The sequence below is a fragment of the Oncorhynchus clarkii genome, chromosome 30, assembly GCF_045791955.1.
Source record: "Oncorhynchus clarkii lewisi isolate Uvic-CL-2024 chromosome 30, UVic_Ocla_1.0, whole genome shotgun sequence".
NCBI lineage: Eukaryota > Metazoa > Chordata > Actinopteri > Salmoniformes > Salmonidae > Oncorhynchus > Oncorhynchus clarkii.
This window is the reverse complement of record NC_092176.1, coordinates 18,518,564-18,543,310: the sequence shown is the minus strand read 5'-3', so window position 1 is coordinate 18,543,310 and position 24,747 is coordinate 18,518,564. Positions and strand designations below refer to the sequence as shown.

At 41.7% G+C, this 24,747-nt stretch overlaps 1 protein-coding gene across 3 annotated transcripts in view; it reads right to left on the bottom strand.

The window, feature by feature from the left end:
• The window catches only part of LOC139389696 (transcription factor 7-like 1-B), a 45,656-nt gene that overhangs the window by 19,132 nt on the left and 1,777 nt on the right, over window positions 1-24,747 (bottom strand). For all 3 annotated transcript variants that reach the window (XM_071136586.1, XM_071136587.1, XM_071136588.1), the window contains one exon: window positions 484-567. In XM_071136586.1, coding sequence (XP_070992687.1) covers window positions 484-567 — 84 coding nt within the window. The remainder of the gene's footprint in view (window positions 1-483; window positions 568-24,747) is intronic.

Here is a 24,747-nt window from a genome sequence, read left to right as displayed (position 1 = left end):
TGATAATTAATGATAAATTATGTATTGGCCTGGCATGGTATGGAATGACTAGATGACTGTTGTGTAATGATGTAGTGTAGTGAAGGGTGCTGTGAGCTGTTACTAGACCCAGTGGATGGATAGATGGTATGGTGTACTCACTAGGTGTCCTGGGGTGGGGGAGCGGGGGTGGATGGATAGATGGTATGGTGTACTCACTAGGTGTCCTGGGGTGGGGGAGCGGGGGTGGATGGATAGATGGTATGGTGTACTCACTAGGTGTCCTGGGGTGGGGGAGCGGGGGTGGATGGATAGATGGTATGGTGTACTCACTAGGTGTCCTGGGGTGGGGGAGCGGGAGTGGATGGATAGATGGTATGGTGTACTCACTAGGTGTCCTGGGGTGGGGGAGCGGGAGTGGCTGGATGGATGGTATGGTGTACTCACTAGGTGTCCTGGGGTGGGGGAGCGGGGGTGGATGGATAGATGGTATGGTGTACTCACTAGGTGTCCTGGGGTGGGGGAGCGGGAGTCTTTGAGTCCAGCAGCTCCAGGGACATCCAGTATTGGCCATTTCATCTGCAGGTACTGTGGGGTGAAGAAGGAGTAACATGAAATCAGGATTATTTAGATAGATTCAAATGAAAGCGATCACAGAGAAAAGGAATGTATTTCTATACCTAATCTGCTTCATATACAGGGTAAAGCTACAATCACACAGTTTTACACCATATGCTATTATCGAACTTGCTATAATGTGTCGAGACTAACTCGCTAATGCTTGTTGAGAATGAATAGCATGAAATATGGTTTAGCTATTCCAGAACAGACCACAGTGTAATAAATGGTGTGGGAGCCAGCAGAGAGCCATAACTCTGACAGACACCTGTATGAGACTCATATGCTGTTGGAGTCAGACACCGGCTTTTGGCAGCAGGGGGAGAGGGATGTGAACACAGCGGACTGGAGGGGGACTGTGAAATCGCAGTTTGTCAGGGTAAAAACAAGATTCCAGCTGTGGGCGCCCATCGACTAGCGGGTGGGAAGGGACAGCTGGAAGGAAGCTCCATCAGGAGAGGGGAAAGGCAGGGGTGGGGTCTCCGCACTAAGCCTATGGCATCCTGGTGAATTGTTTTGGCCTTTTGACCCAAACCAAACTAATCCACTTTTATTGTTAGCATTTTTCAACTTGCTATCATAGTTGTTATCATTGGCTTAAACATTACTGTTTTCTTTTCCATTTTTTTGGCACAGAGTTTAACACAATTGTTCATTTATGGCCGCCCAGCCCATGTGTAACTCCCCATGGAACAGGGTCATGTATGGAGGAGTTGTTTTATTTCCTCCTGAAAGCAACACGTTTAAAATAGATTTTCTAGATCAGTCTTGGTGCGGTGTGTGGAGCTGGTGCTCAGACCGATGCAGAGCTCGGCCATCTGGTTTGTGAATCAGTTTAAATACCGAATACAGCAGACCGTCATACATGTGCATTTTCTCCATGGTATCCAACGATTTCAAATGAATTAAAGGGTTTTCCTTTCAGTTTCTGCTGCATTTGTGGTATCATAGATATTCTACATTGCCTTTTTACATTTGCCTCAGCATGTGTCAGTAGCATTGCTGTTTAGTAATTGCGAGTTGTTTTACACATTACTCCGTAGTTTAATTTATGTTCACTATGACACTCCCCAAAATGGCTGGGTCAGCAGCAGGCTAAATAGAGAAGGAAGAACGACGTGCATCTCAGAGTCCCCATAATCAACCTCTGCCACTGGGGCTTGGGTTTTATCAGGCAAACTTTGACTGTTTCGCTGTACTGATTTTAAGGGTTTAAGACCGTTTTAACAGTTTAGCTGTTTCAGCTATTTTAGTCATCTCTCTCTCAAAATCCATATCCCAGATTAAAATAAAATATATATTTTGCATGGAAAAAAGCCATATTGTACAATAAGACATGGTACGTTTCCTCATCTTACATAAACCAAGGCTGTGCACTTAATACATTGTACTGTTGCACAAAGTCTATAAGGGGGAGAACTCGCTGCATGCATGTGAAAGATGACAAAACCCTTTTCAGGGCTTAAAAGGAGTTGACAATCATCTGTGCAGGATTAGATTTTTAAAGCTTCATTCATCACTCTGAGTTCATAGGGAGGAAGGAAGCTTGGATGACTGCAGGTTAAAAATGGAAAAGACATAACAGGAGGGGGAAAGGGAGAGAGGGAGAAAAACATTTTCAGGAATGAGTTTGTCGGAGCAGGCAGAGGGTATTGTTTCCTGACAGCTGGGGCCCAATAGAATACTGAGGGAGGGGGGGAAAGGGGACCCTTATTCCCATCCAAAAAGGGGGGGGGGGATTCTTGGAGTTGACATCAGTCCTCTTCATTTTCACCACACTGCTCAAGGCTGAATCGCAGGTCCTAATGGGCCCAAGTCCATACAACTGTCAGGAGGCCCTTGCTTTTAGATGCTGCTAGCTCCCTATTGAAACTTTATTTTGTTCTGTGCATACTGCTTAATGAATGCTGCTTTCTGGAGGGATAACCAAAACAATACATTTTTCACTGTCTAATCTATGTCAATCACAAGTCCCTCCACAAATGAAACAAGCCCTATTGTGAGCATTTGGTCTACCCTGGCCTGACCATGCCAGCTCCCAGCTCTCCCACCCCCTCCTTCCCTTATTGGACAGCTTCTAAGGGGACTGGGGAACATACCCTGAGGCACTTTTAAATGTCAAATGAGCCAGCCTCCTTCATAGAATTGTCACTGTACTCGATGCAGCGGCTGGTTAGAGAAAGACCCCTTCAAAACGACCATCTTCCCCAACCCTCCCTGTAAAATGTCTACCTCACACACCCAGTATCAGAAGTTCCTACATCACTGTAGTCAACTACACACCAGCCGCACACTACGAGAGAGGGAGAGGTGGTAGGGGATCAACTCAGGGGGGGCTTCAGAGTTATTCAACTGCTTTCTAGAAATCTTTCCACACACACAGGTCAGTGTTCCTCATGCAGGAAAAGCTGAGAGTCTAGATTTTATATAGATATTTCCTTCACTCCAAGTTCGGGGCAGAAGCCTCAAATTAAAGTGGGAATGCAATGTTCTCTCTTCAAAATAACAGAACATTTAGGCTAAGAATCAAGGGACCCTTATTCAATCAAAATCAATGAAAAATTCTGTTTGACTAAAAACACAAAAACCTGGTCAACAGATTTGAATAAATCCCCCCAAAATAAATACACGTACATAAAACCCAGAAAGGAACACATGGTAAATGGGAAGATACTGTTAAAATGGTTATTCCCATGGCTGAAGTCTTGAATAATCTGTAAAAGATTGAAACCATTGAAACTAAAATCAGCAATTACACTTTACAGTAAACTTCAGGCAGTCAAGTAATGCTTTGTAGATGCCCTTAATTTCATTAGAAACAAACAATTTGAGCAGGCCTACGTTGGCCTCCATAGAGACACTGGTTTCACTGTAGAGTCTGCTCTGGTGAAGAGTTTCAGAAGCTGTGAGAGCTGTGCAAATAAAAGTCAACTTCTGCAACTATCTGATCCATTTCCATGCCTCTAATTGTCTTCCAGCCTCCCTCTGCCTCCAGAACTCAGAATAGACATCAGTAGAATACTGTGCTACTTATCAGGGACCCAGATGCAACAAAGGTGGCAGAGTCACCACAGAAAATTTCCCAAAAGCCAAGATGAAGCCCTTTGGTTTTTCGAACAGAGAGAATACAACATATGCTCTGGGGCATGCGGACTGCCAGAGTTGGGTTCTAATTGTTACATTTCTCTCACAGAGCAGGGGGAAACATGGCCAAGTGTCTTTGTCATCTCTGAAGTATGTGCCGTCATACTGCTGGCCAGGCAACAACATCAGAGCATGGAGGAGAGGAGAGGCAGATGTCTGGACATTTGTTGTCAAAGTAAGTCAGACACTCTGCCAGAGACCGACAAAACAGCCCAAACTTTTCCACTAACTATCTGCCGTGTCGTTACAACTCCTTGAAAAGGTTTAATCAAATCTGCGATTGACACATCCTCAGGTTCTTTTGTTCTATAGTCAATCAACTATAAAAATGTGTCTTTGAAAATGTCTACAATGTCTATTTTAGGGAGCACACACACTGCTCCAAATGCTGGTCTGCCGTTCATTCGGCACGGTGTGTTTTAGGGTTCACCCACTGGTGGATGTCCTTTCTGCACGGTTCTACATGTAGAATGGGTTTGTTTTAGGGTTCACCCACTGGTGGATGTCCTTTCTGCACGGTTCTACATGTAGAATGGGTGTGTTTTAGGGTTCACCCACTGGTGGATGTCCTTTCTGCACGGTTCTACATGTAGAATGGGTTTGTTTTAGGGTTCACCCACTGGTGGATGTCCTTTCTGCACGGTTCTACATGTAGAATGGGTTTGTTTTAGGGTTCACCCACTGGTGGATGTCCTTTCTGCACGGTTCTACATGTAGAATGGGTTTGTTTTAGGGTTCACCCACTGGTGGATGTCCTTTCTGCACGGTTCTACATGTAGAATGGGTTTGTTTTAGGGTTCACCCACTGGTGGATGTCCTTTCTGCACGGTTCTACATGTAGAATGGGTTTGCTTTAGGTTTCTACATTATGGCCGGCACTCTGTTCAGACGTTCTAAGTACTCTCGGCCAGCAAACGCTACCGTGTGTCTGTGCCGAGCAACCTTGGCCAAAATCCTATTTCTTGCTACCCACATCACCGTGAATTTCAGTGTTTGGAAATCACTGTTTAATGTTCTAACTTTTGATGATGTATATAAAGTTAAAAGTTGTAGCTGATGACATCTTTTTTTGAAATGCGTATTTTTCGCATACAGTATGTTGACACTGGTATTGTGCTGGAGATAATAAAAATGAGGTTGAAAAGTGGTGGAGTTGCCCTTCCAATACCAGCAGATGAATTGACAGGGACACTCCAGGGCAGAAAACCTGCCTGGCGGGCAGGGTGTCTGCTCTGGGCTGGGGCCATCAACCCCACTCTCAACACTCTCTTCTCCAAACAGCAGGGAAAGAGAAATGCTTCCAGGGATTGCTCCAGCATATATGTCAATCACCTACTTTGTGGAGAGCCCCTCCCCATTGTTTTCTTTTGCCCCTCAACAGAAAATGGGCCACACAGCTTGCTGTTAAGAGTGAGCTGTTAATGATCCTCTACCTATATGAACAGCAGCACCACACAATGGCCTTGCCAATCCTTACGCCATAGTCCCTCCCTGTTTATTTCCGCTCAAATCACCTGCTTATGTGAGCCATTGCCACCTCTCCTTGATCTATGCATGTCATAAAATGAAAAACAATGGTCTAAATTTGAATTAAGATCCATTGTTTAAGGACATTACAGGCAATTACATAGACAATTATTAAGCAAACTCCAGCCCTCATTGTGCTAATTAGTGGTTAACTGACAGGGAAACGATGGGAAGTTATGCTGGTCAGCTTGGCTGCTACTGGCCACAGAAATAGCTGTTAGTGGAAAAACAGCCCATTATCCAGTCTGCAGTAAAGTGGATTACCTTATAAGAGGAAGTTGTCCATAAAAACAATCCTCAGGAAAACGAAGGAACTTACACAGAGAAAATATTATGGTGCCTACATAATTGATGGAAATAACAATTAGTTACCGTGAATATATCCACACCCTGTATTTACCATTTCTTATGTAAACATAGATATACACTGCTCACCTTCATGGAGTTGTCAGCTATTAACAAAAATGTTTTTACATTAAAGAAAAATATTACCTTGAATAAAAGTTGATGAGCTAATCCAATGCAACAACAACTAGAAACACTATCAATTCACTTTCAAAGCCCCAGAAACAGTCCTTTAAGGATAAACTGTGTGCCAAATGCACAAGCCTTCAAATGAATACATTGCAAACTATGCCATTTTGAATCTGAGAACATAAAAATGATAGATGTGTTTGGTAGGATATGTGAATAGCGGGGTGATATTTCCCAACGCCCCAGCCCAGAGCAGACACCCAGGTTATGCATGGGGTTAACCCCGAGAAGGCTGCTGTCTCAAGCAGTGTCACTAGCATCCTTCTAATGGCTAGCACATTCAAAGTATCCATTAGTACGTGGAGGAGTGAAGTTAAGTGACTGTGACAGGGGCACTCCCTCAGCTCTCTGGGCCTCTATTGTGACCAGGTTGGTCGCCCTGCTCTCTTATTCACAGCCAAGGAAAAACTGGGTCAAAGGTCAGCCATCCAGAGTGCACTGGTTTCTATGGCAACATGGCCTATTAAGGCCAGGCTCATAGGCCTCTTAACATGCTCTTGTATACAAAAGAACTATTAGCGCAAAGAGGGAAAGAGAAGAGTGAAGAGGGGAGGCAGCATGAGGGAGGTCTTAAAAACACAGTGGAGGGGCTTTGCCAAGATTCTAAATCAGTTACACACTGTGCCAAACAGTCCCAGATAAATCCAACATAACAACCATCCATGCTTTCTTACAACCATCAGTCTTGGTCAAATAAAGAGGTGACATCACTGGCCCATGCTCGTCTACAAACTACAAAGTTGACGTTTAAGACACAGAAAAACAAAGAAAAACTTGCAGAATCATCAACACTTTTTTTTTTAAATTAAACTTTTATTTAACTAGGCAAGTCAGTGAAGAACAAATTCTTATTTACAATTTGGCTTACCTATGCGATGCTGGGCCAATTGTGCGCCACCCTATGGGACTCCCAATCACGGCCAGTTGTGATACAGCCTAGAATCAAACCAGGGTCTGTATTGACGCCGCTTCGACCGCTGCGCCACTCAGGAGCCTAATTGGTTTGATGCTCAACAGTAAAAAGGCAGCTTGCGTTCTTCTACACATGCATTAGATTCATTTGTAAGGAATTCTAAATGACACAAAAACAAAATAGATTAAATTGTATTGAACTCAGTGAGATTTAGTGTCATATGACTAGTTCATGTATATTCTGAAAAATGCCATACTGGTCTGCAAGCCCTGATTGATTTAGGCTGTTATTTAGGCTGATAAAAATCAGGTTCTGTTTGTAAAGTCCCCACTCATGAATTTTGACTTCCGTCTCATTCCACTAGGCTAGCTGCAAAAACAAATAGATTCTGTATACATTTTTACACAAACAAACAGTGCAAGCCCAAGATATACCTCTTATTTTGGCCTTTCTGAATAGTGCCTTGAGGGTTTTACTAGAGAGAAAAAGACTGTGGCTTTAATGAGACTGCATTTTTTTATATCTCAAGCAGGTATCAGGGTTAATTTTTATTTGGGGGGGGGGTTGACATGATCAAGAATTATTGCCAGAGTTTAACAAGTGTTGCTACAGCAGAACAATGAATGTCTCTTTAAACGAAGTACAGTATAATTTTACTTTAAGGCAATTTCAGATCAGATGTGGTTAGGAAAATAAGCACTTGTTGGGGTGAAAGTTTGGAATAAGTTAGCAATTGTATTACAGAAAACAACGGCAGGCTGGTCAAATAAAACAATGTATAATTAGAGCCACAAGAAAATAATAATGTGTCTGGCAGGAGGCTCACTTTCTCATTCAAAGAGAGTAGGCAGTCACGCTGTTACACTCAATTATTTGAAGTCAATTATGTGGTATCTGGTTTCAATTGTGATAGACTACCCTGGTAAACTCAGTATTAATGCGGTCCAATGTCAAGCCATGCTACACTTTTAACGGAGGAGACATTGTCAGCCTTTCACGTAATTTCCCCTGGCACCGTTTGTCCAGTAACACAACATTTTATTGTTTGGGGAGCAGCCTACTTTCATTGAAATGCACAGCCGTAAACCTCTGTAATTAACTCCAGAACTAGTTGTGACTAACAGTGGTTGGCTGGATGTTTAATGTAAAGCTCAAGAGAGAAATCAAATTAACTCTCTCTCTCTGTGTGTGTGTGTGTGTGTGTGTGTGTGTGTGTGTGTGTGTGTGTGTGTGTGTGTGTGTGTGTGTGAGAGAGCTAAAAGTGCAATATCTACACAAATTACATCAATGAAACCTGCATTTTTCATTTATACACAAACACAAATGTACTGACAGAGACAGCATGGGTTACCAACATAATAGAGTGTGTGGTGCCAGCCAAGCAGGTTATGATGCAATAATAAGTCCACCATACACCCCCACACAACAGGGAACATACCTCTACACAATAATCACTTCTAAACTGAGGTAGAAACAAAAAATAAACTTTTTCCAGAAAATGTAGATAAATATTTACACCTCTGGGTAAATTTGATCTTAAACGAGGACAAGTCTGCCAACTTTTATATAACTCCTCAGACCAGCTGACACAGGCAGGAGGCCATGAAGCATCTTTGAGAAAAAGTCAGTATAAAAGAGGAGTGGTTAGGTGGGGTGCTGGGGAGAAGGAGAGAGAAAAAGGGCCTAAATTAAACACATTTGTTTCTGCTCTCACATACCACAAGTCTTATGAAAACAGAGGGTTGATTGTGTTCACTCTGCAGCCCCCCCCCCCCCCCCCCCCACAACTCCACCCCCCCTTCCCTGCCCCGAGCACCAGCCCCTCCCCCCACACACAGCTGCCTGCAGATGCCTCCTGTGTTTGCACTGAGAGTAGGCACAAAATCTCAGGGCCTGAAGTCTCAGCCCTGCCTCATCTCAGTTTTACTGCCTGACACCCCTCTCACCCCACTGCTAACCTAGTCTCTCTCTGACACACACACTGTGGGTATGCATGCCTGAACTTGCAGCCCATACATCAGAGTTAAGTTGTTCAAGTTTAATATGGCAGCATTTTGGACTTTAAAAAAAACATTCACATAAAAATTTGTAATCAAACAAAGTCAGCCCTTATTGCTGATTCACCTTTTTAGAGATCAAAATGTGTAAAAATGCACCATACAAAGGAAACAATAAAAAAAAAGTACAAATATTCAAATGTTCACTAGTACAAACATATATAAAATGACACTTTCCAAAGAAAGTGACATTTCTGAAGAATTTAGGCCAATGGAAATCACCCTGCCTGTCCCCTGCCTGACAGTCCCCTGATTCCAGAAACATCAATCTTTAGGAGGGACACGGAGCAAAACGAGCCTGGGTCATAAGGTCCTCTACCTCTTCAAGGTTCACCAAGTCGTCAGAGCAAAACAACGGAGTAGTAAGCATATGCAAGGAACCTTCCCCTTCCTGAGCACACAAGAACCGCTCAGTCCCTGTCAACAGTCAGGAAAAACCTCTGGAACAAATACTTTCCGGAGTGTTTGGCAAAAAAGGGAGGAGAATGAAATTCAGTGAGCTTAAAGAAAGAAAAAAAATCTTTACGGATAATAAATGCCATGTCAAATTAAATCAAATGATCTGTATCTGAAAGGGATTATAGGAAGTACCAAAAGGCACAATGCTAGCCAAGAGTCCTGATGAATGCCAATGATATCATGGAGATTTTCATGATATCAGGGAGAATGGGGGCCACTAAATGTCAATGGAATGACATTGAATCAGAGTTGGGGTCAATACCATTTACATTCCAGTCAATTCAGAAAGTGAACCAAACTCCAACTAAAAAGCATTGAAGAGAATTGGAATTTTAGTGTACTTCCGGAATTGACTGAAGTTAAATGAAATTGACCCCAACCCTGATAGAAATCCATACACCAACTCATGGTTAACCTTGCCAATTTCAAAAAAATATTCCAGTCTTTGCATATTACTATCATTCAATCTGAATACATTCTTATGAGAGGGGAAAGGTGATTATGACCAGGGGCTGCAGCAAATATCAGATTCCAAGGCAGGGGCAGAGCTAAGGGGAGGCCCCTATCAATTACACTGAGTGTTCAGGAAAGCAGAGCCAAGACCATGCTGCCACAGACCTACCTGAACACCAACCACTCTCCACAAATCACCACTAGAAATACTGCGTATACTGTTCAGCTCGCATAGTAGTTTTGTTGAGATTGGAGAAAAAAATGATTTATATCTTGATATAGTCTTTCCTAAAAACAAAACAATTCTCTCCCACTTCACAATGCAACAACTTCTTCCAAATCCAAAGTGCTCACTCCTGCAAACAATTAGAGATGACCTGAGCACTGTAAGCTGTGTGTGTCAGATAGAGAGGGGGAGAAGGAGCTGATGGAGGAACGAAGGGGGAGAGAAGGGAGAGGGGAGCTTGTGCACAATTACAGCAGGGATTTATGGCCTGAGAAACAATTTATAAATCACAGCGCCTGAGCTAATGTGATCCAGATTGCTCGCCATGCAGCTGCAATTTTGGTCTGTGTGAAACTGCATAATAAACCTGACTGGAGGTCATTTGTTGGGCGGTGGTGGGGCGGAGAGAGACTGGAGTTGTGGGTGGGGGCTAACGAGGGTGAGGTCTTTGGCTCGCAAACTCTGGAGGTGTTTTGGACAAACATGCTGGGAGTCTTATATGTTGGGTGGGAAGTTTTGCTGAGGTGCAAAACAGGATTGTTGATCTTGACAGATGCTCGAGACGAAGTGTTCTTGCGTAAACCTCACAATGACTTTTCACATGCAAATAATAAGTCAGACGTTTATAAAAAGCTCAGTAAATCAAAATGCCATTTTGTATTGCGATGAAAGGTAATTGAAGGAGAGCAGCAAAGCAGGCCTCTAGCAAAAAAACTAATCTTGTCTTTGAACAAATCATATTTATACAATGGTACTAGCCTAGCTTGCAATAAGACGCTATATTCATGTCTCAGGCACAAGTTCTAAGCCAATGTCATTGCACCCATGTGAAATAATTTAGCCACCATAATCAAATCAATGAATTAAACTGAAAATGAATTTTAGATTGTGATGAGAAAAAAAAGAATAGTGTGGCTTTTCCCCCTCTCTTTTCGTATCTTAGGGCTGGTGTGAAAAAGGGAACGGATGTGCTCAGTGAACCCGGGGCTTTGGTGACCACTCAGCAAACTGGCCCTGAACCTTGACCTCTCACCCTTCACCCTGGGGGGCAAACAAAGCTCTGAGTGACATCTGAAACAGGAGACCCTATGGGGAGAGAGTGTCTGGACAGGGCTGAACTGACCCATTAACTCTGCTGATAAGATTTTGTGCCTTTTTTGTTGTTTCGTGTCTTAAACCATGGGGTAGCACACAGCTCAATCAAAATAACGAAGCAAGCAACTAATTTGAGGTTAAAGTCTTCATCTCATTTCTTTGCCAACGCCTCCATATTATACGAAAACAAACAAAAACTGTTCCCTAATGAACGACTTCACCCGCCTGACGCCAAGCTTAGCTGTGATTACCAACAACAAGCAGGAGGGGGGTTCCATGGAGCTAGTGTTAATACATGTTTAACGAGGGGCTTTGCTAAACCCAGATTAATATGAATTATAGCAAAGGAGGAGGTGGGAGAACAGAATAACATGGCAAAACACATTACTGAAAAATACAATAAAGATGAAACAAACAATTCCCAGTCTGTTTATAAGGAGCTCACTGAAGATTATTCACCACTCTTCCAAAAGGTTTCAACACAATAGCTCATGTAAATAGCCTTCTAGCATTAGCATGATGTAAACAAAAACACTGGGGAAAGTTGATGGAGAATATGGCGTATAGAAGAGATGTGAGCCTTAGTCTCCAGAATGCTTAAAGCCACTGTAGTATTTAAATCAGGCAAGGAGGGAGGAAGACTGGGTGAAGGCAGCATTCTGTAGCTCAGCTGTGAGGCTCTAAGCCGTTGCCCTAGGGTCTTTGTCCTGCCTTTCAGGGCAGGTCTGAGGTAGTCAAAGACCCTATTCATGAACAGCGCTCCCCCTGCCAACACCCATACAGCCCCAGTCAACTCAGCCCACAGCTATAGAGCCTTTCCATTTCACACGAGAATCAGACTTGCCCCCAAAGCCTGCTTCAGGGATTTCCAATAGCAGGCCTTTCCAGCCCATGTACAAATCAAACAAAAGGATTCCTTGGACTATTCCATGTCATATAGGCTTGATTAGAGCTATTTTTTAAATGTAGCTAGCTGGTCTGACTATGCAGCAAATAAGTCATTCACATTTGTAAGGATTTTGTTTCAAAGCATGTAAATTGATGAGGGATTATGCCAGTGGAGGTGTAGAGGGGTGTGCATCCCAAAGAGTCGGCCATATTGCAACTGAACATAGAGACCCCACACTATATGTTTTTTAGAACACATTTCAAGTCTTATTCTTTAGTATACCATTGATCAATCATGCTAGTGGGACAACCATTTAAAAATTCTGAAAACATATTTGAAGACAAATATGGAAAAGTGTCAAATGAAGGAATCACAAGGACAATCCAAGGCAGAAGGAAAAATCCCAGTATCACTTGAAACCGATGCTTTAGGATCTCAGCTGGAGTTCATCGGTGTGTAGAACAGTGCATCATGGTTTTAAATATGCCATGAAAGGCCATAAAACCACAAATCAAACTATGAAAAGCTGTAAAAAAAAAATGTTTAAAAAAAATTAAGAATATATACATACATAAAATATACACACATCTCATCTGACTAACTGGATCCACAAGTCTAGGTGGAGACAACGAAGCTACACATTTCAGATTACTTGAGTCTTCGCTTTGGCTTTAATCAAATTTGACGCTCTGTAGAACATTGTGACTCCTTAACAAGTACAATTGGTTTACAGGGGTTATGTGGAGGTAGCTAAAGGGCACCCAGGGGCAATAGAGAATTGCATGTTAGGACATCATCCACATCAACAAGCTGAATGATAACTAAATAACCATTTCCGTTATGTCGTTACACCGAAAGCTCTGTCAGCATCCATCAGCTGTGCTCCTAGGACTGACTGTCACAATATGCAGAGCTGGCGGTCCAAAACTGCTGTTCCACCTATATGCCTTATCCCAGAGCAACCTTGGTTTTTTATTTAACCCACCTGGAAGACCAGGTGTGTTGAATTTAGGCAATCACTGAACTGATCAATTAGCACAGTTGGTCAGGTGTGGGGCCTAGTTGGACCAAAATCCTGCAGTACCTGCGACACTCCAGCAAAAGGGTTGCCTACCCCTGCCTTATCCTAAGTACCTTGTCTGGGGAAGATGCAACACTTTCAAACATGAACACTCATATTTCTGACAAATGTTTTGAAGTGTCATGTAATCACCTAGGTATGTACAATTTATAACCGAGGAACACTTATGTATGCCCAAGAAAACACATTTTCATCCATCTGTGTTAATGTGGCATCTAGGACCTTTCTGTAGAATGAATGCAGGTGCAATGTGCTGTCTCGACATCCCTTATCAGGAGACTTGAGCCGGGACGAGCAGTGCAAAGCCACAGCACCGTTATGGGGATTTGCTTTTCTGGAAGGAGACAAACTGATTTACAACTTCAACAAGAAGAGCAGCTGCTCCGCTCACTAAACTCATCCTGGAAAGATACCCATTCATGTATTTTTATAAACTGGGTGGTTCAAGTCCTGACTGCTGATTGGCTGAAAGTCGTGGGATATCAGACCAAATGCCACAGGTATGACAAAACATTTATTTTTACTGCTCTCATTACATTGGTAATCAGTTTATAATAGCAATAAGGCATGCATTGGGTTGTGCCTAAGAGAAGCCCATAGCTGTGGTATATTGGCCATATAGCACACCCCTTCAGGCATTATACAGTGGAGCAAAAAAGTATTTAGTCAGCCACCAATTGTGCAAGTTCTCCCATTTAAAAATGAGAGGCCTGTAATTTTCATCATAGGTACACTTCAACTATGACAGACAAAATGAGAAGAAAAAAAATCCAGAAAATCACATTGTAGGATTTTTTTATGAATTTATTTGCAAATTGTGGTGGAAAATAAGTATTTGGTCAATAAAAGTTTTTCAATACTTTGTCATTGCCAACAAAGGGTATATAACAGAGGTCAAACGTTTTCTGTAAGTCTTCACAAGGTTTTCACACACTGTTGCTGGTATTTTGGCCCATTCCTCCATGCAGATCTCCTCTAGAGCAGTGATGTTTTGGGGCTGTTGCTGGGCAACACGGACTTTCAACTCCCTCCAAAGATTTCCTATTTCCTATCATCCAAATGCTCTCTAGCAAACTTCAGATGGGCCTGGACATGTACTGGCTTAAGCAGGGGGACACGTCTGGCACTGCAGGATTTGAGTCCCTGGCGGCATAGTGTGTTACTGATAGTAGGCTTTGTTACTTTGGTCCCAGCTTTCTGCAGGTCATTCACTAGGTCCCCCTGTGTGGTTCTGAGATTTTTGCTCACTGTTCTTGTGATCATTTTGACCCCACGGGGTGAGATCTTGCGTGGAGCCCCAGATCGAGGGAGATTATCAGTGGTCTTGTATGTCTTCCATTTCCTAATAATTGCTCCCACAGTTGATTTCTTCAAACCAAGCTGCTTACCATTTGCAGATTCAGAACCTACCTGTAGTTACTATACTTACTGTACCCTGCGTTCTTGGAAGTAAAGATTGCAGAGTAGACCCAGAGAAAGCATTTCCATGGCCTTCATATGAACTTAGGTGAAACCAGATTAATATCTGAGTACCAAGGAATCTAGAACTGTACGATCTGATAGTATCATGCAGCTGTCTGATTGGCCTGCAAGGGAAGGGCAATGCATTCTGGTCCACAGCAGAGTAGCGCTCTGTGGGGGAGAGAATCCCTCAGATAAGAGGGCCTCAAGGTCTGGAAGCTGGCCGACCTCAGGATAACAACCAAAAGAATAGAAAGGCCCATATCTACCCCAGTTTATGCTCCCACCACCACCACATCTCATCAACAATCTCTCCTCTTCCCTTCTCAGCTCCCTCTGTCTCCTGCAGAGCTTAAATTAAAACCAGCTGTTTGGAATACCATACTGATGAAAACCTATTTAGATTTTTTTCTTCCTGCTGTACAATCAGTTTTTATAGCGTGGAGTGAGGACTTTAGTGTACACTTTAAGAGAGCTAACGTTACTTAATGTGCTATAAAAACGGGGCTCCACGACATGAGGACCACATACAGAAGGAATCCCAAAGCCCTGAGTAGTAGTGCCGTCACTGTGTCCCATCCCCATCCATCAGCCAGGGCCCAATCACCTGGGAGGCAGATTGATTACCCAGACCCCTTGATAAAACCAGGGAGCCAAACTCCCTCCTAAACGGAGGCTTACTCCTAATACCGGAGACCATAGACATTAATGAGCATGAGACATGCTGGCATTAACATGATATATTATCCAGCCTCCACAACCTCCTGCTCATGTCATGACAACCATTTTGTTTTCAATACAATTAACAGCTGTATGGCCTTGCTAGGAGCTCCATTGTTTAGGGGAGGATTCCACATATCACGATGGTGGTGTCATGGCTTAGCCCTTACCTCCATGCCGAAGTTGACAAGTTTGTCTCCGAGACTCAAATTGCATTGCTTCTACCTTAGCTCATCTGGCTCTCTGAGCCCCATGACGGCCCATCCCGAATACGCTAGAAAAATTAGAGCATCTGCTAACAGAGGGCTGTCCATGTACACCACACAGCCTGTGGTATGTTGAGAGCTCTTTTCCCTTTAGGCATGGGGGAGGTCAGGAAACTGCCTTCACAGTGACAGTGTTGAAGTTTTATTATGTGGAATGAGTGGCATACAGGCATACATGATCCACACTCTGGTGTCCTGAAAACTGCTGCTGGGATTTAAAATGATAGTTTGAGATTTTTTTTTTTTTATCTACTTCCCCAGAAGCAGATAAACTTGTGGATACCATTTGTCTCTGCATTCAGTGTGAAGAAAGTTCCCAACTTGCGTTAGCACAATAAAATTGAAGTTTATGGGAAGCTGTTCCTGTAGACTGCCAGTCATTGCACTAACGCTAGTTAACATTTGCTCGCAAAACTACCTCAAACTTGGTTCATACTGGACAGAGGAGTTCAGCTGACTCCGGGGCAGTAGATAAAGGGCTTCAGAGCCAAAATCCCGAACTATCCCTTTAATGATCCGCAACATTACATTGACTCAAGCCATTGACTCATCTCACCTTTTAAATGTGATAAACACTTACTCGCTACACTTATTCAGTCGATCCACAGACCACACCGTCATTTACCATGTGTGCGCTTGGGTGGTCTGTTTTTTGGAACAATGCACATCTTTTGGTTAACCCGATACCGCAACGGTCCATGAATTTCTAGACTCCCATAGCAAAATTCACAAAGGGGCGATAGCAGAGATTCTTGTTGTCTTCTCACGTTGGAAAGATTACCAGCACTGTACACTTATTTGAAAGAAAACCTACTGCATATTTAAATAATAACTACATGTAATGAAAGTGTAGTTGTTGTTTTTTTTAACATTACCTTGCTACTCCGCTAGCAGCTTGCTAGCTAGCTGGCTAAAAACAGCAAGCAAGCTAGCCTTTTATCTTAGCACATCTCCCCCATGTGAAATAATATTCCCTGGAAAATATTATTATACTTGCCAGTGTAACCTACATCATCCCAGTTTGATATTTTTTTATATGTTTTTATTTAATTAGGCAAGTCAGTTCGATTAGCCTTCGATTCGGCCCAACGCTCTAACCACTAGGCTACCTGCCGGCCCTGCTATGCTGCTTGAATGCATCAGATAAAAATACAGCACGTAGTTACAGCTGTTTTTACCCTTTCAAAATAGCCTACAATCATGTAATTATTGCTTCTAAACTAGGGGGGGGGGGGGGGGGGGGTTCTATTAAGGCTATAATGTTGCTTGGTTTCTTGTTTTAAAACAGTCGCTGAGATTATAATTTGGTTATCAATGCAAAATAGACTGATCTGATCTATATGCATCAAACTGGCAATGAACCAAGCGAGTTGGTTCAGCCTCATTATCTTCACAACACTGCCCCTACCCAAAGGAAGGAATAATGCGATGCTTTTCAAAATTTGAGTGCCGTATGCAGGCCTACGTACTACAAGAGGCCGCCCGTTTTGTGATGAAAAACGACATGCATGTAATGCGCTACAATCTAAGGTGCCTGTCAACCAGCTCCTTACTTACACCTGTAAAAGTTGTCACAGTGAGTTTGTGTTATATATAAAATTTTAAAAAATTACAAACATGTTATTTCTACATACTGTATCAAGTAAAACAGACACTATCAATGTGGATTTGAAAGGTATTCATGCTTTGGCTGGCAGATCTATCAAGTTCAACAAAAAGTAGTCCCGATTTTTTCATTAAGAAAAGTACTGTACCACATCTGAAACTCTGAAGTAGTTCTGGCCAGACCTAATGGATGTGAAAAACATATCTGGGATAAATAAATTGATAAAAACACATTTGCACACATATTCATCTTGGCACTTCAAAGGGATTCATTGATGTCACAGAACGTAGGGAGTCTGTGGCTGGGGGGGGGGGGGGGGGGTTATCCTTTCCTCAAAGGGTGCTGAGATGCTCCTGATGGGCCCTGCTCTTGAGAAGCCAGCGAGTGCTATAAACAGAATTTCTAATGGCAGGCGGGAGGGTTGGTGGGTAGGTGGTGAGCTAGCAGGAGAGGGGTGGCGGATGGAATTGAAGCCAGCTCATGCTTTTCCACAGAGACCAAAGAGGGAGGAATAGAAACCAGGACTGGCACCATTTCACACACACTTCAATACAAGTGCTGTTATGAACTGTACATGAACAACCCTGAGTCTGAAAGATGAAATACAGAGAAATATCCCTCCTCCCAGAGACACCGGAAAAGAGGTAGGCTGAGATTCTAGAGCAATGACCTAAGTAGCATCTTCACCACTTCATGAAGTAATCAGTAGAAATGTTAATGCCAAAACAAATGCAAATGCCTCATCTCTCAAGTGTAAAACCAAGTTCCTATAGTGTTAAAAGTGGTTTGTACTCTTTTCATTCAATTACTATAGCAGGGGTGGGTACGCCTACTAGAGAAAGGTTTTAATACAGACTTTAGGACATGCAGTGCCTTCAGAAAGTATCCGAATCCCTTGACTTTTTACACATTTTGTTGTGTTACAGCCTGATTTTAAAATGCATTACATTGAGATTTGGTGTCACTGGCCTACATGTCAAAGTGGAATTATGTTTATAGACATTTTTACAAATGAATTACAAATGAAAGGCTGAAATGTCTTGAGTCAAGTACTCAACCCTATTGTTATGGCAAGCCTAAATAAGTTCAGGAGTAAAACTTTGCTTAACAAGTCACATAATAAGTTGCATGGACTCACTGTGTGCAATAGTGTTTAACATGATTTTTTTAATGACTACCTCATCTCTGTACCCCACACATACAATTATCTGTAAGTGAAATTCAAGCACAGATTCAACCAAAGACAAGGGATGTTATCCATTGTCTCGCAAAGGGCACATATTGGTATATAGTTACAAATAAAAAAACAGACATTCAATATCCCTTTGAGCATGGTGAAGTTATTAATGACACTTTGGATGGTGAATCAATACACCAAGTCACTACAAAGATACAGGTGTCCTTCCTTACTCTGTCGCCAGAGAGGAAGGAGAGGGCAGCAGGTAGCCTAGTGGTTGGAGTGTTGGGCCAGTAACCAAAAGGTTGCTGGATCGAATCCCTGCGCTTTCATGGTAAAAATATGTCATTCTGTCCCTGAACAAGGTGGTTAATCCACTGTAGGCTGTCATTGTAAATAAGAAATGTTCTTAACTGATTATATAGAAAAATAAAGTGAAATAAAATATGAAATAAAAAAATAGGATTTCACCACGAGGGTGACGGTGACTTGAAAACAGTTAGAGTTGAATGGCTGTGATAGGAGGAAACTGAGGATGGATCAACAACATGGTAGTTACATAATACTAACCTAATTGAGCTTTCCACACAATTCAGGTGTGAAAAGCCCTTAGAGTCTTACCCAGAAAGACTCACAGCTGTAATCACTGCCAAAGGTATTGACTCAGGGGTGTGAATACTTATGTAAATTAAGTATTTCATTTTCAATACATTTGAAAAAATGTCTAAAAACTTGTTCATTATGGGGGAGATGGGTGAAAAATATATTTAATCCATTTTGAATTCAGACTGTAAATGTGGAATAAGTCAAGGGGTATGAATACTTTCTGAAGGCACTGTATCAGAACTTTAATCTGGGTTACAGCTGGATATTAAAAAGTGTTAGTAGAACACGGTTACACAGAACCTTATTTTCCTTTAGTTTAGCCAAATAAACTTGTAGGACATTTCATTTACCCATTGCAAGCAGTAAGCCCACTTATGACAAATACTGTATACCATTTTAGAGGCGAGATGTTTGCAGGCCTTGACGTTCCTGAGGGCGCATGCAATCTTTTTTAATCGAAATGCTGCCACTAAATTGATGTAGATTTGTTTGCCTTTGAAGAAGAAAAAATCCTTTCCAAAACATAAACCTAGTCCAAAATGTTGCTCTGTTTACACAGTCCTTGGTTAAAAAAATATTTGCAAGCTTACATCGAGATTACTTTCAGCAGTCGCACACAGCATCGAGGCTTGTCAGAATGAGAGCTCTGGACACTGTTCCCTCTGTAGCAGAGCAGACAGAACCTCCCCTGCTGCTCTCCTCACCACACCCCTCCATCTCCACCATTGGGACTGCAAGGTGAGTGGAAAAGGCAGTGTTCTACCTGATTAAAAAGACAACTCCACACAAATGCCACACTTCCGACTTACCCCCACACCAGTTTGTTGCCAGTGTTTTATGTTAATGTCAACTCTAGTGTAATTGTGTTTCCATAGCTAGGCCTGACAGTGAGACTTGTGAAGAGCAGAATCAACATCCTCTGCATAATCAAATCAGTTGCTTTGTGAGAAGGTGTTAAAGTTCATAGTTAGACATTGTTATGTAAATGGTGGCTGAAAAGTACCAGTGGCCTGTCTGGCTTTGGCCCCAGGTGAAAAACTGGTCCGCCGGAGCCATGGCCCAGTGAGACATGGGTGCCAGCCCCCGTAGATGGAAACAGAAAAGTCTGAGCCTTTTGGGTAAAACGCTGACGTAAATCCTCAGTGGAAATGCGCCAGAATACTGTTTGCTTATACAAGGTGAGGCCCTTTTATTCAACAAGACAATGTCACTGTTTACTTTTCTTTGTCTACATATTTTTAAGCACCAAAAAGACTGGAAAAAGGAAGACGTCAGAGAGGCATGCAATTGTAGTACTGACATGTTCAGACATTGTAGCAGCACATTCACGCCCTGATTGACTAGCACACATGCATTTGATTCAGTTGTATCCAGGTGACTTTAGCCTACCTGACAGACTGCACACACAAGAGATAATTCACTGTTTACTGATACAACATTGTAAAAAGGGAGTCTCTTTTTAAAAAAAAATTAAAACATCTTGACTGGAATAGAATAGGGCTAATAAACATTAGTGTTTTGAACAATTCCTCCAGCACTCTTCACTGAGAGTTCCTAATCACATCCATCTACGATAGGCCTAAAAAACAACACTGACAGTCTACCTCACAGGGGGAAGCCTTCTTGGCCCTCACCCATGACAAAAGTCTGGTGAAACGTCTTTCCAAAAGCAAAGTTCCTCCTGAACTCTCAGCGGATTACAGCGGAATGTCAGCTCAGAACAGCCACTAAATCAGTTATGCTTCACCCTCTAGAGATTTGTGTTGTGCTGAGCCAAAGTGTCTTACATTGCTCATGATAGGGTTGTCATATGCACATTCTAAAGTTGTGCCTCAAAACAATAGACATACCATACTAGATGAAACCAGAAACACTGGACTCGGGTGTAAAAACAAGGCGTACTCTACAGAAAGCATGCAGGTCTCTTGAGAAAAGCCTAAGAATAACGCTTATTCAGCTGTTACAGTTTACTTCATCTGGATATTACATTACTTCTAAAAACATGGAATATCAATTGATTGAAAATGCCCATCTATTGTCATAGTCTTTAAATGACTCAAATATGTATTTCTATCACATAGCTTGCAATTATTTTATCCAGTTACTGGGAGGCCAGAAGGGGGAGTTGTTAACAGTATTGTTTGAGAGAGAGAATGTACCATGGGGAGAAAAAGTAAGACATCCCTAACAGTCTCACCTAAAAGTGAGACGCAAAATTGGCAAGGCAGAGTTGTTGAAGCAGCTCTACTGCTCCTATGGTTGTGTTTACGTTCCTTTTTCTGATCCACAGGTATTCTGAACTCTGTTTTATTCTTATTCCTGATATACATCTTTAAAAACAGACACTGCAGGCCAAATCCATTGTTGTTGTTGTTTATTTTTTATGTAGTAACTCTTCAGAGCTGGAGAGCAACATATTTTCAACACCAGACTACTGTATGAAACAACTTTCCCCCCCTTTGGAATTAAAACTTGAAATCTGCAGCTTGAGGGCTATTAGGTATTCTGTTTGAGAGGCTTAACTTTTATGCCCTTCATTTATATACATAGGAGAGGACCAATCTGGAGCAATGATGTCAAAGTCAACAAGACAAAGTTTTGGTATGAGCCTGTATAGAGATCTCAATCACAGTCTCCAGCTAACGAACCAATTAGGAAACATTGCAGGTATGTAAACAGAGCAAATGTACAGAGCAAATGTTACTGTGGAACTCATTAGTTTAACAAACTTGTGTACCCAATGTTTGAGCAGAGACCAATGACCGAGTATTCGCCATTAAGTGCAGCTGTATCCAACTCGGCATACCAATTTTAAAAACTATCATTGTAGGCTAAAAAGATTATAAGTCCCAGGCAGTGAGTTTTATTCAGCTCCATATGGCAAAATCAGTCAGAGTTAATACTACTTGTTCAGTAAATATCCAGAGTATTCCAGCCAGCCATTGTCTCACTGTGGCTTCTCTAACATGGTGGTGCTCTTTGACAGAGCGGGTTCAACATGGCCCATCAATTACCTTTATTTAACCAGGCAAGTCAGTTAAGAACAAATTCTTATTTTCAATGACGACCTAGGAACAGTGGGTTAACTGCCTGTTCAGGGGCAGAACGACAGACTTGTACCTTGTCAGCTCTGGGGTTTGAACTTGCAACCTTCCGGTTACTAGTCCAACGCTCTCACCACTAGGCTACCCTGCCACCCCAATATACAGTATGTGTATTAAAGTATTCAAACGTTTGGTATCTGGTCCCATACTCCTACCAAGCAATGATTACATCAGGTTTGTGACTAAAAAACTTGGATACATTTGCTGTTTGTTTTGGTTTCAGATTATTTTGTGCCCAATGGAAATTAATGGTAAATATTATATTGTGTCTATTTGGAGTCACTTTCATTGTAAATAAGAATTGAATACGTTTTTACATTAATGTGGATGCTACAGATGCACACATATCAAAATGCTAACCTCACCCGTTATTGTAACGGTGAGAGGCTAGCATGTCTTTGGCATATAATATGTGTCTATCTTTCTCACTCATCATTATTTATGATTAATTCAGGACTATCCATAATCATAGTAGCATCCACATTTATGTAGAATTGTTCAGAAACACACTCTATTCTTATTTACAATAGAATTGACTCCAAAATAGCACAATACATTATTTAGCATTCATTTCTACTGGGCACAAAATAATCTGAAACACAACTAAAACAAGCAGCAAATGCATCCAACAAGTTTGTAGTCACAAGCTTGATGTAATCATTGCAGGCTAGAAATATGGGACCAAATACTAAACTTTTGACTACTTTAATAGACAGTGAATTTTTCCCCAATACTTTTGGTCCTCTAAAATGGGTAGACTATGTGCAAAAAGTGCACCTCATTACCTCATAGTCATAGCATTTAAAATCCAAAGTACTGGTGTACAGAGCCAAAACAACAAGTGTGACTGTCCAAATCCTTTTGGAGCTCACTGTAGCTCCAGCATTGGTACACATAAAGGGAATGTGGATCCCTCCCTAAAGCAACTGAAATTGAGAAAGAAAACCGACAGCCCTCCCGACTCACTTTTTGTTTAGGAGTTTTTTTTACTTCTTTTTCTGAACAAAATCAAAACCATGGTGGGAGGTAGAGCTCTGGGTCCCAGCATGCTTTGTGAGGGGTCATGGAGGAACAACATGAGGTCAAGACAGGGTTTACCAAAATGTTATCATTTCCCTCACTCAACATAATAAATAGGATATTTCTGCTAAAATACCAAGTCAATTTTCTGTATCTGGAATTGGTTTTCGTTGTAAATAACATTAGTATATGGGGTCTGGCACATTTACAAAAAACACCCAGAAAAAACGATTTCACTGACCTTGGATATGTTTATCATTTTGGTAAACTTGCACACAAAAGACAAAGGGAGGAGAAAGGAAGGAAAAATATCCAGAAGGAAGCAACAAGAGGGGAAATATTGTATATTTGTCCATACAATTAATATTATTGTGATGTGAGGGAGGTGCGTGGATTGCTTGCAAAAACATGGATCATACAAAATGTTCTAAACAAAATGGTCTTAATTTTAAACAACTTTTCATCTCATTGCCAAATTCCAGATATGAATCCACAAAAATAATTAAAATGATAATCTTAGATCGAAGGAACCCGAAATTAAGGCAAACATCTGAATGTATCCAGAAAAATGTCAAAAAGGGACATATGAGTGAAAAGTACAAGCAGAAAACACAGGCCTTCTACTTAAACTACTATTTTCTTTTGACTATTCATACAAAAAAAATAATAATCATGACTTGAGGAACAAACAAATATCTCCACAGTGGTATGAACCTTGTGTGTAGAGAGTAGCCATTTAGTTAATGAGCCCCAATGGAGACCTCCAATGAAGCCATCAAGCGCCTGCTCGGAATAACAATGGTCAACTAACGCCTCACTAATTGAATGGAAGGTCCATGGAGGAAGGGAGAGTTGGTTTGAAACAGTGAAAAGGAGACAGAAAAAAAGCAGATAAAGGAAGGGGGTTATTGCTTTTCAGTGAAATGCTTCACTGGTCCCATCCAAATCACTCGCTTTTGGGGCTGAGAGAAGGATTGTGGGATGGAAATGCTCTTAACAACAACAGTTTTTCATTAGGTGGTGTTTCAGGGAAGTTTATGCTAGCCACATTGTTTTTTAGTTGATTTGATGCACAGAAAGGATATTTTCTTTAACTGTTAATTATATACAACGGATAACAATATCTACATGAAATGCATCCAGAAATCTGAAGTGTGTACATAATTCTTCCCTATAAGCAGGCCTCGTAATAGTGTATTAGATTAGTGCACACTGTTTTTCCATAATATGCCACACAACCTGCTATATATTGTGGTATATGGAAAATAGATTTGTGGGAAATAATGTCATTACAGTAGGCATCATTTTCTTTGGGGGGGGGGGGGGGGGGGGGGTGACTTTCTAAATCATGGGCATATGATTTTGGGTAAATAACTGGTCTAAAGCTAATGCTGACATGACAGTTAATTGAAGAAAACAAGGGCATTCAGCAAGATAGCTTATGGGACACTACTGTGACCTACTGCATCTTGTTTTGATCAGGTATTTAAACTGCAACATCTGATGCCATGTGCATCAAGTGTCTAAGAGTACAGGTATCATGCACCCATAAATTATTGCCACGAGTTGCTTTATGCAAATTGTTGAATTTGGGCTCTAGGGAACATTGAATGGGCTTGAAACTTATGGATCTCAATGTAGTATGTACTTAGTTCTGGAGTCTGAGTTTTTGCTGATAACTACTTTATTGAGGAAAAGTGTAATTACTATGCCTGCGATATGTGGTTGTCCCACCTATCTTCAGACGAACGCACAAACTGTAAGTCACTCCGGATAAGAACGTCTGCTCAATGACTGAAATGTAACAAGTTG